Genomic DNA, 14,680 nt, shown 5'->3' with positions numbered 1-14,680 from the left:
TCAGTCCTTACCTGAGCATGTCACTCCAGCATCCCAGCTGTGAAGGCAGTTTCCTTGACCCCATCCGTTGTGTGTGCAGTCAGACAGGGCAGACTCGGTTCCATGACAGTCAACATAATTCATCCAAATGGGCCCAGATCCTGGTCCAAAGTGTGCATATCCAGGAGCTTCGAGAGCACCCCCACAGCCCAGCTGTCTACAAACAACTGCAGCATCGGACATGTCCCAGGAGATATCACACACGGTCCCCCACTGGTCCTGGTGTTTCACCTCCACTCTCCCAGCACAGCGACTGCCGCCATCCGCCAGCCTCACCTCCGCAGCCCCTTCAAACAGCAACACAGGAAGGGTCAGGAGAGTTTTGAGCCCCACATTGCGTGTCCGTGAGGACCCCCTCCCCAGGCAGACTCCCAGTTCCCAGGGTGGGATCCCTGTCCCCATAGGCTGTCCCAGGGGCAGCGGGGGGTTCCTCCTCTCCCCATGGGCTACACTGGGCTGCGGGTACCCAGCTCTAGCCCTCCTGGGCCATTTGCTGCCCCACAGCCCTCACCACCTCCTCCCACCCCAGCTGACCCCTGCCCCCACTCATGCCCACCCCCACAAAACCCCCAGCCCTGCACAGGGCTCCCAATCTTCCCCTTCCCATTGTCCCCCAAACAGACCCATGCCCCTTGAGCAGCTTCCATTGCCCATTGTCTGCCACAGGCACCTCCCAAACCCACTGTCTGGGTTGACCACAAGGATACCAACAGCCCACGTCCCTTCCCCATCCCTGCTGTCAGACTGGCCCCTGTGCTTGACCAGGGCCCCCAAGAAGAACACCTCTCAGTGCAGATGCCCCAGTCCCCTTCTGTTAATGGGACACAACCTGCCCTCCTGGAGTCAGTGCTTCCCCAGATCCCAGGTGCAGGGAACAGCAAACAACCCCCCTGGGGCACCCCAGACATTGGCTGTGCCCTGGATCTCACTGAGGGCCACTCTCACTGTCTGGAACTCCTCTAGATCCAGAGGCACAGTGCTGGGGAACAAGGGGTCCCAGAAAGGTACCCAAGGACAAGGTGTCTAGAAATGAAGTCAGGCTTGGGCTGCCAAAAACATGGGAGATATGAAAATGGATTACCCCCTCCCACCCAGATAGGCACAGATTAAAGAACAGAGCTGAGAGACTGAGCACCTTCTGCCTCTCATATGAGTGGTGCCTGAAAACAACCCCACTCCCAGAGAGGTCCCAATGACCCCACTGCTGCCCACAGTCCCAAGGCTGTGGAACAGAGAAGCTGGCACTTACCTCTGCAAGGCTGCACCCAGAGGAGCAGACACAGCACCCAAGGGGACAGGAGTCCCTCTGTCCTCATCCTGAGGCTCCTGTCCTGACAGCACGGCCCTGCTGCTGGAGCTCCTGGGGACCCAAAGTGAAATGGAGATGATGGGAGGGCAATATATCTGTGCAGATGCAGTCCCAGCTGCAGGAGGAGCCAATCGAAGCAGCAGGCACCTTTTTAGACGTTATCGGCACTTATCTCCCCTCCGACGCAGCCCAGCTCTCCAATGAACTTCTCCAGCGCTCTTCATGACCATATATGAGGGACGGCTCCGCTGCTGTGGCTCTCACGTCACTGCGGTGGGACATCATCGTGGGGTAGGGCTGGGTGTGGGGGCAGATGGCTCTGACACCCCTTGCAGCCTGTTGTGGGAGCACGGAGCATCTCCTAAGCTGTAGCATCCAGGAGCCCAAGATGCGATTGTCCGGCCGTCCCTGAGCCATGGGATCCATGGGACTGGTCCTGCAGCAGGGCTGTGTCAGGCTGGGAAGGGACCAGCCCCTGCCCCTGCTACAGCCCCTGCTGTGCTGGCAGCAGCAGCTGGGAAAGGCCCTTGGGCAGGGCCAGAGCCCCATGATGGGGGTGCTGGCTGTCCCGTCCCTCCCCAGGGAGCCTCCTGTGGGGTCCCGGCAGCAGCCAGAGCTGGTCCAGGGCCTGCCCTGGCAGCAGAGCTGCAGCCCAGAGCCTCAGGCGTCTCCCTGGCTCTCAGCGTGTCACCCAGGGGCCGTTATTCCCCGCGGCGGGTCAGGAGCTGGAGCCTGCCTGCCACTGCAGGTGCACAAACCGCAGCCCACGTGACATGGCGCCCGGGCAGGAAGACGGTGGTTTCCTCCTGGCCCCGTGCCCAGGCATGGCCCTGCGGTGCCTCCCAGCCTCCTCCCAGTTCCAAGCCTGGCAGAGTCCAAGAAGTGTTGGGACAATGCTCTCAGAAGTATAATTTCATATATACATATATATATATATAATTTTAAATAAATAAATACATATTATAAATACATATAAATATATATATTTTATTAATATATCATATCATATCATATCATTTCATATTTAATATATTTTTATGTATTATAATATAATATTATATATAGTATTATATATAGTATTATATATAATATAATATATAATATAATAATATATAATATATAATATATAATACAATATTATATAATATATAATACATATATATTATATAACTATATATAATATATAGAATATAATATAGAATAAAATATAGAATAATATATAATATATTTTTTGTTTTTATTTTCATTTTATTTAAATAATATATATTATATTTTATTAAATATTATGTTATGAATTTTAATACATATACATATAATGTTTAATATATGTTTATTTCTAAATATATACATAAATCTTATTTTAATATTTTTTATATAAAAACCGCTGTATTGGACTTTCAACCGCTGTATTGGACTTTCGGAGGGCTGACTTTGGGCTTCTCAGGACACTAGTTGTTGGAGTCCCTTGGGAGGCAGTTCTGAAGGGCAGAGGAGTCCAGGAAGGCTGGGCGCTCTTCAAGAGGGAAATCTTAATGGCGCAGGAGCAGTCTGTCCCCACATGCCCAAAGATGAGCCGGCGGGGAAGAGCAGCCTGGCTGAACAGAGAACTGTGGCTTGAGCTTAGGAGAAAAAAGAGGGTTTATAATCTTTGGAAAAGTGGACAGGCCACTAGGGAGGACTATAAGGATGTTGTGAGGCTGTGCAGGGACAAAATTAGAAAGGCCAAAGCTCATCTGGAGCTCAATCTGGCTACTGCCGTTAAAGATAATAAAAAATGTTTTTATAAATACATCAACACAAAAAGGAGGACTAAGGAGAATCTCCATCCTTTACTGGATGCGGGGGGAAACTTAGTTACAAAAGATGAGGAAAAGGCGGAGGTGCTCAATGCCTTCTTTGCCTCAGTCTTTAGCAGCAATACCGGTTGTTCTCTGGATACCCAGTACCCTGAGCTGGTGGAAGGGGGTGGGGAGCAGGATGTGGCCCTCACTATCCACGAAGAACTGGTTGGTGACCTGCTACGGCACTTGGATGTGCACAAATTGATGGGGCCGGATATGATCCACCAAAGGGTACTGAGAGAACTGGCAGAGGAGCTGGCCAAGCCCCTATCCATCATTTATCAGCAGTCCTGGCTATCGGAGGAGGTCCCATTTGACTGGCGGCTAGCAAATGTGACACCCATCTACAAGAAGGGCCGGAGGGCAGACCCGGGGAACTACAGGCCTTTCAGTTTGACCTCAGTACCAGGGAAGCTCATGGAGCAGATCTTAAATTATTTCCAGAGCAGGATATTTCAAAATTCAGTTCAACCCAGCTCCACGTGATGCCATAGCATCTTCACTTGCCATGGGCCTGTTCCTGGCCTGTAGTCAGACAGCAATGACCTCACAAACACCTACACAATTCTTGGTCTGCCAGCTCATCGGGCACCAGTGACCTCACAAGTACAATGCATGGGCCTTGCCCTGACCTATCAGCTACTTGATCACCAATGACCTCCCCACAGACCCACACAAGCCATGTGCTTATTCCTGGCCTCCTGGCTTCTCAGGCACCAGGGTCCTCCCAGCATCTAGCACAGGCCATGTGTGCTCTCGGCCTGTCAGCTACTCAGGCACCACTGGCATCGCAGGAACAATCACCTGCCATGGGCCTGCTCGTGGCCTATCAGATCTTCAGCTGACAGTGACCTCATAAGCACAGATGATCTATTGGAAGATGTCAGTGTCCCTGTCCATGATGGGTGGTGGCTGCTCGTGTTCAGCTGGCTGTTGACCAACATCCCCAGGTGCTTTTCTTCTGGACAGCTTTCCAGCCACTCTTCCCCAAGCCTATGCTACTGCATGGGATTGATATGATGCAAGTGCAGGAGCTGGCACTTAATCATTGTTGAATGTCATGTGATTGCACTCAGTCCATCAACCTAGCCTTTCCAGATGCCTCTGAAAAGCTTTCCTTCCTCAAGAAGACCAACTGTCCCAACTAACTTGTTATCATCTGCAAATGTACTAAGGGTGTACTTGATCCTCTCTGTCAGATCATCCATCAAAATAGTAAACAAAGCTGGACCCAGTACAGAGGCCTGGGGAATGCCACCCACGACCATCCACCAACTGGATTGATCTCTCTTCACTCAGACTCTTTCAGCATGGCCATTCAGACAGTTCTTCAGCCAGCAAACTGTACTCTTGTCCAAGCCATGAGCAGACGGATGGGTTGTCATTCTGCAGGGCTGCTGCTACTGAGTCCACACTGAGAAGATGTAGCTCCTTCTACTAGGCTTTTTGGGATGCCCTGTGCTCAGTCCTTTCAAACCAACTAAGCATGAAGCTGGTGCTTGTGATGAGCTGGTTCTCAGCTCGTGTTGCAGTTACTTGCTAGCATGTATCATTGTTGTTGAGTTTGTACAGCACTGGCATTCTTGCATTCCCTTTTGTCTCTGTTTGCTTGAGTCTGCATTGTCAATGGTAGTTCAGGAATACTGGAGGGGTGGCTGCGGGGAAGCATGAGGTTGCATCTGTCATGGTGGGACCTCGGTCAGCATTCACAGTGCAGTGACTCAAGCTGTGACACAGACAGGAATTCTATCCTTTGAGGGAATCCCAAAGGTAATTCCTTCTTGAACGGTGATGCCATCCTGAGTCGTGTCCTTGCCTGTGCAGCATCTGTCAAATGGCTGATCTAAGTTTCTCCTCAGAAGAAAGTCCCTATCCTGAGGGGCTGTCTAGAGCCGGGCTCCTCTCCACAGTTCTGACACAGAGTCTTCTCTTGCAGGGGCTCTCCAAGGGCTGCAGCCTCCTTCAGGCCACATCCACCTGCTCCCACATGGGGTCTTCCATCAGCTGCAGTGTGGAAATCTGCTCCAACATGGTGCACCACTGTCGTGGTTTAACCCGGCCGGTAGCTAAACACCACGCAGCCGTTCGCTCACCCTCCCCCCTCCCTCTCTGGGACGGGGGAGAGAAATGGAAAGTGAAGCCCGTGAGTTGAGATAAAGACAGTTTAATAAGACAGGAAAATAATAATAACAAAAATAATAATAACAATAATAATAATAATGATACAATAGTGATAATAGGAAAGTAATAATAGTATGTACAAACAAGTGATGCACAATGCAATTGCTCACCACCCGCTGACCGATGCCCAGCCTAACCCCGAGCAGTCCGGCCCCCTCCCCCCGGCTAGCCACCCCTATATATTGTTTAGCATGACGTCAGATGGTATGGAATACCCCTTTGGCTAGTTTGGGTCACCTGTCCTGGGTCTGTCCCCTCCCAGCTCTTACTGCACCCCCAGCCTGCCCGTTGGCAGGACAGAGCAAAAGGCTGAGATGTCCTTGGCTTAGTATAAGCACTGCTCTGCAACAATTAAAGCATTGGGGTGTTATCAGCACTCTTCTCATCCTAAGCCAAAACACAGCATTCCACCAGCTACTAGGAAGAAAATTAATTCTGTTCTAACTGAAACCAGGACAACCACAGGTCTCATGGAGAACTTCTCCAGCACCTGGAGCACCACCTCACCCTCTTTCTTCACTGACCTTGGTGTCTGCAGGGTTGTTTTCTCTCTCAGTTTCTCAATCTTCTCTCCCAGCTATTCCCTCATGTCATTTTCAACCCCTTTCTTTAAAAAGCTCTCACAGATGTACAAACAGCATTAATCATTGGCTGAGTTTGGTCAGCAGCATGTCCCTTTTGGAGCCAGCTGGAAGTGGCTCTTCTCTAAGAAGGGGCAGCTTCTGGACTCTCCTCACAGACACCAGCCCTGCACCTGCCCCCTGCTGCAAAACCCTTTCCATGTAAGTCCAATACAACCTCCCACCCGCAAAGTAAAAACAGAGCCCAGACAAGCAGCAGCAGACCCATGAGCCGGCAATGGCAAGGCACATCAAGGCCTTCTAGCAAAGGCAAACCCTGGGAGAACTGCTCTGAGTTTTTTTGGCTCTGCCCTCCATGGATGAGATAAAACAAGGAGGGTTTTGGCAGCGGTTAAGCTATTCCTCACTTGTGCTTAGGTGGGAGGTTAGAAACCAGCCCAGGTGTTTGTACCAAACCCAACACACCCACACACATCCCAGAGCAACAGGGACTGCACTACCACAGGCCACCTCTGCACACCTGTGCATTTCCCTACAGGACACATTGGGTGACACACACCTTGGACATTCCAGGACCAAGGGGTCTCTGCAGAGATACTGGAGCTTGGCTCAGGGCATGTGCTAACCCTGCTCTGGGCTGGAAAGATCCCCAAAGTGCTCAGTGCAGTATTTCCAGCCTTTAGAATTCAAGTAATAGTCAAACAAACTTTGAGGATGTGCCCCGACACCCACCTGCACAGCCATGGGCTTCCTGCTACCTCCTCAGACCCTGAATCACAGATGATCTCAGCAGAACATCCCCACCCATTTCCTCCTTGAGTCCTGTGAGCTGACCACATCCATGTCACCTCACCTGCCTCCTCCAAGACCAAGTGATTGCTGTAGGACCTCTGATGCCCTGCTCAGCTTCATAAGGTCAAACTGCTTCAGTTAAGTGACTAAACCAAAAGAATGCAGGATTTGGGGATTAGGTCTTCAGGTTAGGGTTTAGGAGTTAGATCTTGCCTTCCAGGGTTAGTGGTTGGGCAGAGTATTAGAGAGAGGCCTGTGTTTACTGCTTTGGGTTCCAGTCTGTGTGTAGTGTAGAGACTATGTTATTTGTTGGGATTTTCTTCAGGGCTCTTTTGAGGAATCATGTCATGGAATTCAGTGCTAAGTATAAAAGGCTGAGGAATAGGGTGAGAATTGAGCTAAGAGTGTATGGTAAGGCCTTATGGATTTGGGACTTGGCTAACCCATGCCAGGTGAGGTTTGAGGTTAGGGGTAAGAGTAGTGGATTCCTTGCAGAGAGAGGGATAGCATTTAAATGTGGGGGTAGGGCTTACGGTTACTGCTTAGAAATATTGCCAGGTCTTGACCTGGATGTTTTCCTAGTAAGTATTGCAGCTCACAGCCTTACCTGAACCCCTCTCACCTCTTCCAGATCTTTCCTCTCACCTCTTCCAGATCTTTCCTTTTTGTTAGCCCCTCTCATCTCCACCAGATTTCCCACCTTAATTCTCCCAGCTTTCCCCTGTCCTAACAAAATACTTCACCGTGTTGGGGGCAGCTTTCTGAGGGCCTTTATGACCTCAGAGGTTCTGCCTCCCTGCTGTTGGCCAGCCAGGTGCTGGGACAGAGATGACCTCACAGCCAGAATCCACAGTGCTACAAGGAGCTGTTGTGCTCAGGAGGCCTCTTCCCAGCCCACCCCCCCAAGAGCAGTGTGTGCAGGGGTTTCCCTGCACAATCCCTCAGGTACTTTGCCTGCCAACCAGCTCATGCTTCAGAAGGCCTGCCACACATCTAGACTCACATTTCCTCATGCAGCCCTTAGAGAACAAGGGCCCAGCCCAGCCCCTGCTCTGCTTCTGCTACCTGTCTCTGCCAGGAGACCAGACCATCCCAGCCCAGACCCTCCCTAGCTCTCCACAGCTCCCTCTCCTCTCTCCAGTCTAACTCAAACCAGCCAGTAGAGGAGACAAGTCTAGGCTGGCTCCAAGGCAGCAAATGCAGAGTGGAGGGCAGTGGCTGTGTCTCTGCTGCTGCCATCTGCAGGACATCCCTTACCCTTCCAACGTGCAAGTTCTTTATAATAAGATAGAGAAAATTTACAGGAAACCTTTCCTATGAAGTAGTGAGGAACGGGAAAAGGTTATTCGGAGAAGTAGTACCCCACTCCCTAGTAGTTTTCAAGGCCAGGGTGAATGGGACCTTGAGCAACCAGGTCTTGTGGAAGGTGCCTCTGACCATGGCAGTGTGGCTGGAACAAGATGGTCTTTAAGATCCCCTCCAACTCATACCATTCTATAGTTCTCTGATACTGCAGGCCCCAAATTGGTTGTGTAGCTTGTGTAGACAGAAGGATTTCAATTCCTGTGAAAACGTTTCCTTCCCATGTATTACAAGTGTAATCTTGTGGGTATGCAGTCTCATAATGGAACAAGAAAAGATAATTCTCAAGACAAACTCTTCTTTTGAATTACAGAAAAAGAGAGCACTGCAAATAAGTGGCCATCCCCAGCTGCAAGAAGAGACACCAGTAATTGCTTCAGTCATTTTCAAACTTGATTCCCCTGGAGGCCCAGGGACTTGGCAAGAGCTCCCTGTGCTGCTGAGCTGGGCCGGGCTCCTGGGCACAAGGGGAGCTCCTGGCAAGCAGGCAGCACTGCAGAGAGACAGCTCTGCCCAGGAGCAGCTCCTCTGCACAGTGCAGCAGGGCTGGGGGCACTGCCTGCAGGGGACAAGGGCAACTGAGAGAAGGGAGGGAGATGTTAAAGGCAGTGTGGAGGAGGGATGTTAAGAGCTCACTGTGGGAGAAATCTTAGCCCTGAACAGGGTAAGTCTCTGGCTGCAGGGCAATGCAGCTCATGTTCCTGGTGCCATCTCCAGATTTGATGGAATATCCCACAGTCGACAGGAGCTTTCAGGAGAACACTCAATGTTTCTTTGGATAAGAGGAGAACAACAAGATCCAGAGCATGGATTCTCTTCCATAAACAGAAGAGGGACAGGACACAAGGGTTCCTTCTTGAAGGGCCAGCTGCAGGCTGTGCAGGCAGGGTGCAGGCAGGGGTGTCCAGGGCTGTGGTGCAGAGCAGGGTCCCTGCTGTGCCCCAGGGGCTGTGTGCCGGGGCAGGTCCTCTGCTGCCTGCCAGGCTCAGCACTCAGCCTGCCTGGGGAGCTGCCCAGGGCGCTGCGGGGAGAAGCTGTGGGTGGAAGGAGCCCCCCTGGCAGGGCAGGAAAGGGCAGGGTCCTGTTGGTACACTGAAGCTACTGTCGCCCAGAGGCTGCTGCCTGGGGAAGGCTTCTCACAGCTACACAGCACCCCCAGAACACCTCAGAGTAGATTCCTCAAAGGAAAGTTCAGAGGAAGAGTTTCTTGAAGACAAATATTCTGTGCTTTGAGATTTCTCCTCCTGCTTTGTGGGTGGCAGTTAGAGATGGAATTTATTCCTCCCTTTGGATGAAGGCACTGAGACCCCAGTTATTGTAAGTTATTGTAAGGTCTTTTAGGTCTGAGTTGCTCCATAGCCTTTGAAAACATGGAGATATCCCTGAAAATTACCCTGGGACAGGAGGCGTCTACAAGGCAGATGTGAGTACACTGTGGATGGGATGGGTCTGTGAGCAATGGCACAGAGGAGATATGGGGACAGGGAAGAAGATCCCAGCAGGGACAGATTGAGGCAGGGGCAGGGAGGAGAGAGGGAACTGCCTGAAACTCCAAGGGAGAGGGTATTCAGGCACTCCCTGTCAGGCCTGCAGTGTGGGCACTTTCTCTGCAGCAGCCCCCTGCTCCCCTCTGACACCCAGCACAGCGTCTGCCCTCTGGGGCTTTAGGGCATGAGCCACCTCCTCCTCAGATGGACTTCCAGAAGAGGAGAGCAGCCTGTGTCCTGCAAGGTGATATGCAGTTATCAGTATTATAAGAGTACTTGCGCTGCAGTGTCACTTCTCTAGGTGCATGCAAGCTTGGTAAGCTAAAGGCTTCCCTACATGCCCATCTCCCTTTCTGTCTGTCAGCAGGTTGGACCACTGCAATGTTCTTTCTTATTTCTAAACCTGTGTGTGGTTCTCCCACTGTCTTTGTCTGGGGTGCAGGTGGGTGTAAGCTTCTGTTCTGATACGGACTGGCAAGGCCTTGCCCTGAGGGTGTCTTCTTGGGAACAAACTGCTCAAGCTTCATCTTCAAATGATAGGTATGGTGTCATTGAGTTGGGAGGGTGGGAGAATGAGCTCACATATTCCTCATTCTGCTCTGGGGACAGTGATTTCTTTTAGAGAAGCAGGCGGGTTGCTCAGGGAAGTTAGCCTAACTTTTCTCTGTTTTTTCCTCCATGGACAGGCAACCATGCCCAGAGGCAGAAAATGTCCAACAGCAGCTTCCCCACAGAGTTCCTCCTCCTGCCATTTGCAGACACACGCCAGCTGCAGCTCCTGCACTTCGGGCTCTTCTTGGGCATCTACCTGGCTGCCCTCCTGGGCAACGGCCTCATCCTCACAGCCGTGGCCTGCAACCACCGCCTCCACACCCCCATGTACTTCTTCCTCCTCAACCTTGCCCTCCTTGATCTAGGCTCCATCTCCACCACTGTTCCCAAAGCCATGGCCAACTCCCTGTGGGACACCACAACCATTTCCTATGCAGGCTGTGCTACCCAGGTCTTTATGTTTGCTCTCTTTCTCCCAGCAGAGTTTTCTCTTCTCACCATCATGGCCTATGACCGCTACATCGCCATCTGCAAACCTCTGCACTATGGGACAATAATGGACAGCAGAACTTGTGTCATCATTGCAGCAGCTGCCTGGGGCATTACTTTTGTCTATGCTGTGCTGCACACTGCCAATACATTTTCCCTTCCCCTCTGCCAAGGCAATGTCCTGGACCAGTTCTTCTGTGAAATTCCCCAGATCCTCAAGCTCTGTTGCTCAGATGCCTACCTCAGAGAGGTTGGACTTCTTGTGATTAGTGCCTGTTTAGCATCTGGTTGTTTTGTTTTCATTGTGCTGTCCTATGCGCAGATCTTCAGGGCTGTGCTGAGTATGCCCTCACAGCAGGGCCGGCACAAAGCCTTTTCCACGTGCCTCCCTCACCTGGCCGTGGTCTCACTGTTCAGAAGCACTGCCACATTTGCCTACCTGAAGCCTTCCTCTATCTCTTCCCCTTTCCTTGATCTTTTGCTGGCAGTTCTGTACTCGGTGGTGCCTCCAGCAGTGAACCCCCTCATCTACAGCATGAGGAACAAGGATCTCAAGGATGCAGTTAGTAAACTGATTTTGGGGAGGTTGTACAGTACTCATAAAGATCCCTTCACTCTTCAGTGATGAATCTCAGTACATCCCCATCCAGGCTTGTGTTTTGGTCATTCTTCTTATTATTATATACTTTTTTCTTTATTCTTTATGTCTGTGTAGTGGGTTTATGTGACAAGGCTTTGGTAGCAGTAGGCCACAGGGGTGGCTTTTGTGAGAAGGATCTACAAGTTGCCCAATGTTTGGTATGGGCCCCACTGCTGACCAGAGCTAAGCCAATAAGTGATGTTGTTTTGCACCTCTGTGAGAGCAGATCTAAGACATGGATAAAAAACACTGCGATACACAGCAGCTGGGAGAGTGAGAGGAGTTAGGAACAGCCTTGCAGGCACCAAGGTCAGTGAAAAAGGAGGAGGAGAGGTGCTCCAGGTGCTGGAGCAGAAGTCCCCTGCGGCCTGTGGTGAGGCCCATGGTGAAGCAGGCTGTCCCTCTGCAGCCCATGGAGTACCACGGTGGAGCAGGGTTCCATGCTGCAGCCCATGGAGGAGACCACGGTGGAGCAGGTGGCCCTGCACCGATGGAGGCTGCTGCCTGTAGAAGACCCCTGCTGGAGCAGATTCTGGGCCAGACCTGTAGCCCGTGGAGAGGAGCCCATGCAGGAGCAGGTCATCTGGCAGGAGCTGCTGTCGGTGGGGGACCCAGGTTGGAGCAGTTTTCTCCTGAGGGATAGACCCTGTGGTACGGACCCATATCTGGAGCAGTTCTGGAAGAGCTGCTGCCTGTGGGAAGCCCACGCCAGGTTAGTTCACCAAGGCCTGCATCTCATGGGAGAGACCCCACAGCACAGGGGACGAGAGTGACCAAGAAGAAGCAGCAGAGAAGAAGCGCTGTAGACTGACCATAACCCCCATTCCCCAATTCTCCTGCCCCATTCGGGGGGAGGAGGTGGAAGAGGGTGGATGAGGGAGGGGAAGGTGCTTTGGATTTCTTTCCTTTGTTTCTCACTTCTCTAGCTTGTTAGTAATAAACAATAAATCTTACTGTCTCCCTATGTCAAGACTGTTTTGCCCATCACAATCATTAGTGCATGATCTCCTTGTCCTTATCTGAACCTTTGAACCCATTTTGTCGTATTTTCTCCACAATCCTCTTTGAGGAGGGGGAGTGAGGGAACAGTTGTGGTGGAGCTCAGCTGTTTTTGCCCTTTGCATTCCTACATAAATATTTTTATTCCCCCTACTTCTATAAATGAATGAACCAGTTCTGTGCCATATGGAGGCTGCATAAATGTGCATTTAACACTGTGAGTGAGTCAGTGAAAACTCTCATAGCATCTCTAAGAAAATGGAATTACCCGAGTTCACATTCTGAAGGCTGGGCTTTCCTTCCCAAACAAGTGCCAAGAAAAGGCCCAAAGCATTGCTCCCCAGAAGGGTCTGTTCCTGCTTCTGTTCAGGAGGGAATTATCATTGTCACATTGTGACCTGTCAGAGACCCAGGGCTAGATTTAAAACTCACCCATGGGTGTCTGCTCACAGCAGAGACAGCAAATGGTCACTGCATTACGTAGCCAGGGCTGTTCCCACATCTGACCTGTCCTTCAGGAGGGGAATCTGGAGCTGCCTTAAGAGACCAGGTTACCTCCAGGGACAGCAGAGCATGGTGTGGGCAGTGACTGCAGCCTCCATGAATGTGAGAGATTTCCCACTGTGTGCTCAGCCACAGAGAAAAAACTAAAGCCAGGTATTCACAGGGAACCTGTGACTGCAGTCTCAGAGAAAAGAGTGGCACCCTGCAGGCAGAGGGAAGGGAGCTGGGGACTGATTCATTTTCTCCTTCGTGAAGTACCTCTGCCTGGTCCAGCCCAGTGATCCTGGCTGTCTGCTTCCCACCCTGACTAGGACAGCCATGCAGATTCACCCCACAGCACCACAGCCCATTTGCTCTGCACAGCAGCACCGTCAGCTTGGGTATGTACATATGGGGAGCATGGGGACTTTGGCTTAATGACCACACGGACACCAGGGTTCTTTAAGGACCAGTAACTGCTACTCCTTTATTGAAGACATAACTTCAGCTCTCCTATTGATAACATGACTTCAACTCTCTTATTGAGGACAGACTCCCTTCTTATACCATTTGCTCTACAGCAGTACTTTTCCACTATTCATCGGTCAACAACTTTGCCTGGCAACAGCAAACACCCAGCAACTTCCATGTCTTAACAGCTGGAGAACAAGCAGTCTGAGACAGCAAGGTGTCTCCTGAATGACACTTCTTTGTTCCTTCTAAACACTTTACATTCCTCATTGTCTCAGTCCAATGTTATCATCAACCATGGGGCTTGTCGACCCCCATGGCCACACTACCACAGGGGACAGCCATTCCCCTGTGCCCAGGGGGAGCTGATCTTTGAAATCTGACCAGCTCCATTCTTCTGCTGCCATCAGTAGCTATACTAGGGGAACAGACACCAAGACAGTGGATCAGCACTGGGTCATGGGCCCAGAGATTTTCTCGGTACCCATCTGCAGAAAGCACTGACCAACCTGATCTACCTATAGAGCTATCACTGCTCAGAGAAGATGATGGTAGTGGACACATCCAGAGCTTCATTCTGACTCAAGGAAAAAGGGGCTGGACTATGGAGTTAGAGTGTGTGACAGTCCTGTGTTTTGAGGCCTCTGAGGATGGTGTTTGTAATTCCTGCTCATCAAGGGTGCCTGGTGAGTGGGATAATTCTCAAAATGAGATTCTTCCCAATGGGAACCTGAAGTACAGTTGGTACAAGGATACTACAGAAAAGTTCTCAGAAACACTGTCAGACATTCCAGAATGACTGAATCACAAATTAGTTGGAGCTGGAAACAGTCTCTCTCCATGTTTATTGTAAGCCCCCTTGTTCGAAAACCAGAGTACGGTTTCCTGTAGAATTTTGGACTACAAAGCTGGTGAAGGGCCTGGACCATAAGTGCCTTGAGGAGCAGCTGAGGGAAGTGGGGTTGTTTAGTCTGGAGAAGAGGAGGCTCAGGGGAGACCTTACTGCTCTCAACCACTACCTGAAAGTAAGGTGTGGGGAGTTGGGGGTCAGTCTCTTCTTGCAGATAGCCTGCAATAGGATGAGAGGGAATGGCCTCAAGTTGCTCCAGGAGAGGTTCAAGACGGAAATTAGGAGAAATTTCTTCTCAGACAGAGTGGTTAGGCATTGGAACTGATTGCCCAGGGAGGTGGTAGAGTCACTGTCCCGGAGGGAGGGGGACAGGGGTCACTATCCCAGAGGGAGGGGAGGTGTTAGAAAATGTTGGATGAGCTACTTAGGGACATGGCTTAGTGGGTAATATTGGTGGTAGGGAGGCAGTTGGACCAGATGATCTTGGAGGTCTTTTCCAACCTTGCCGATTCTGTGATCCTATGACTCTCTACTCTAGGTCAGACAAGCCCAACTCTCTCAGCCTCTTTTCATGGGAGCATTGTTCCAGCCCTCTGATCATTTC

General features: G+C 50.9%; 2 protein-coding genes across 2 annotated transcripts in view; one reads left to right on the top strand and one right to left on the bottom strand.

The window, feature by feature from the left end:
• Positions 1-14,680, bottom strand: part of LOC113842075 (scavenger receptor cysteine-rich domain-containing group B protein-like) — a 124,751-nt gene continuing 110,071 nt past the window's right edge. The window contains exon 3 of the mRNA XM_072030357.1: positions 1-326. Coding sequence (XP_071886458.1) covers positions 1-326 — 326 coding nt within the window. The remainder of the gene's footprint in view (positions 327-14,680) is intronic.
• On the top strand, positions 10,647-11,258 carry LOC140000419 (olfactory receptor 14C36-like). Its single transcript, XM_072030303.1, has one exon. It carries the CDS (start codon positions 10,647-10,649, stop codon positions 11,256-11,258), a length of 612 nt encoding a protein of 203 aa, XP_071886404.1.

Source organism: Anas platyrhynchos, chromosome 32, assembly GCF_047663525.1.
Source record: "Anas platyrhynchos isolate ZD024472 breed Pekin duck chromosome 32, IASCAAS_PekinDuck_T2T, whole genome shotgun sequence".
NCBI classification, from domain to species: domain Eukaryota; kingdom Metazoa; phylum Chordata; class Aves; order Anseriformes; family Anatidae; genus Anas; species Anas platyrhynchos.
The sequence above is the reverse complement of the archived record's forward strand: the minus strand, read 5'-3'. Positions and strand labels throughout refer to the sequence as shown.

Excerpts from the sequence above, each read along its gene's own strand:
- LOC140000419 (XM_072030303.1), top strand. The coding sequence starts at position 10,647 with ATGGCCTATGACCGCTACATCGCCATCTGCAAACCTCTGCACTATGGG.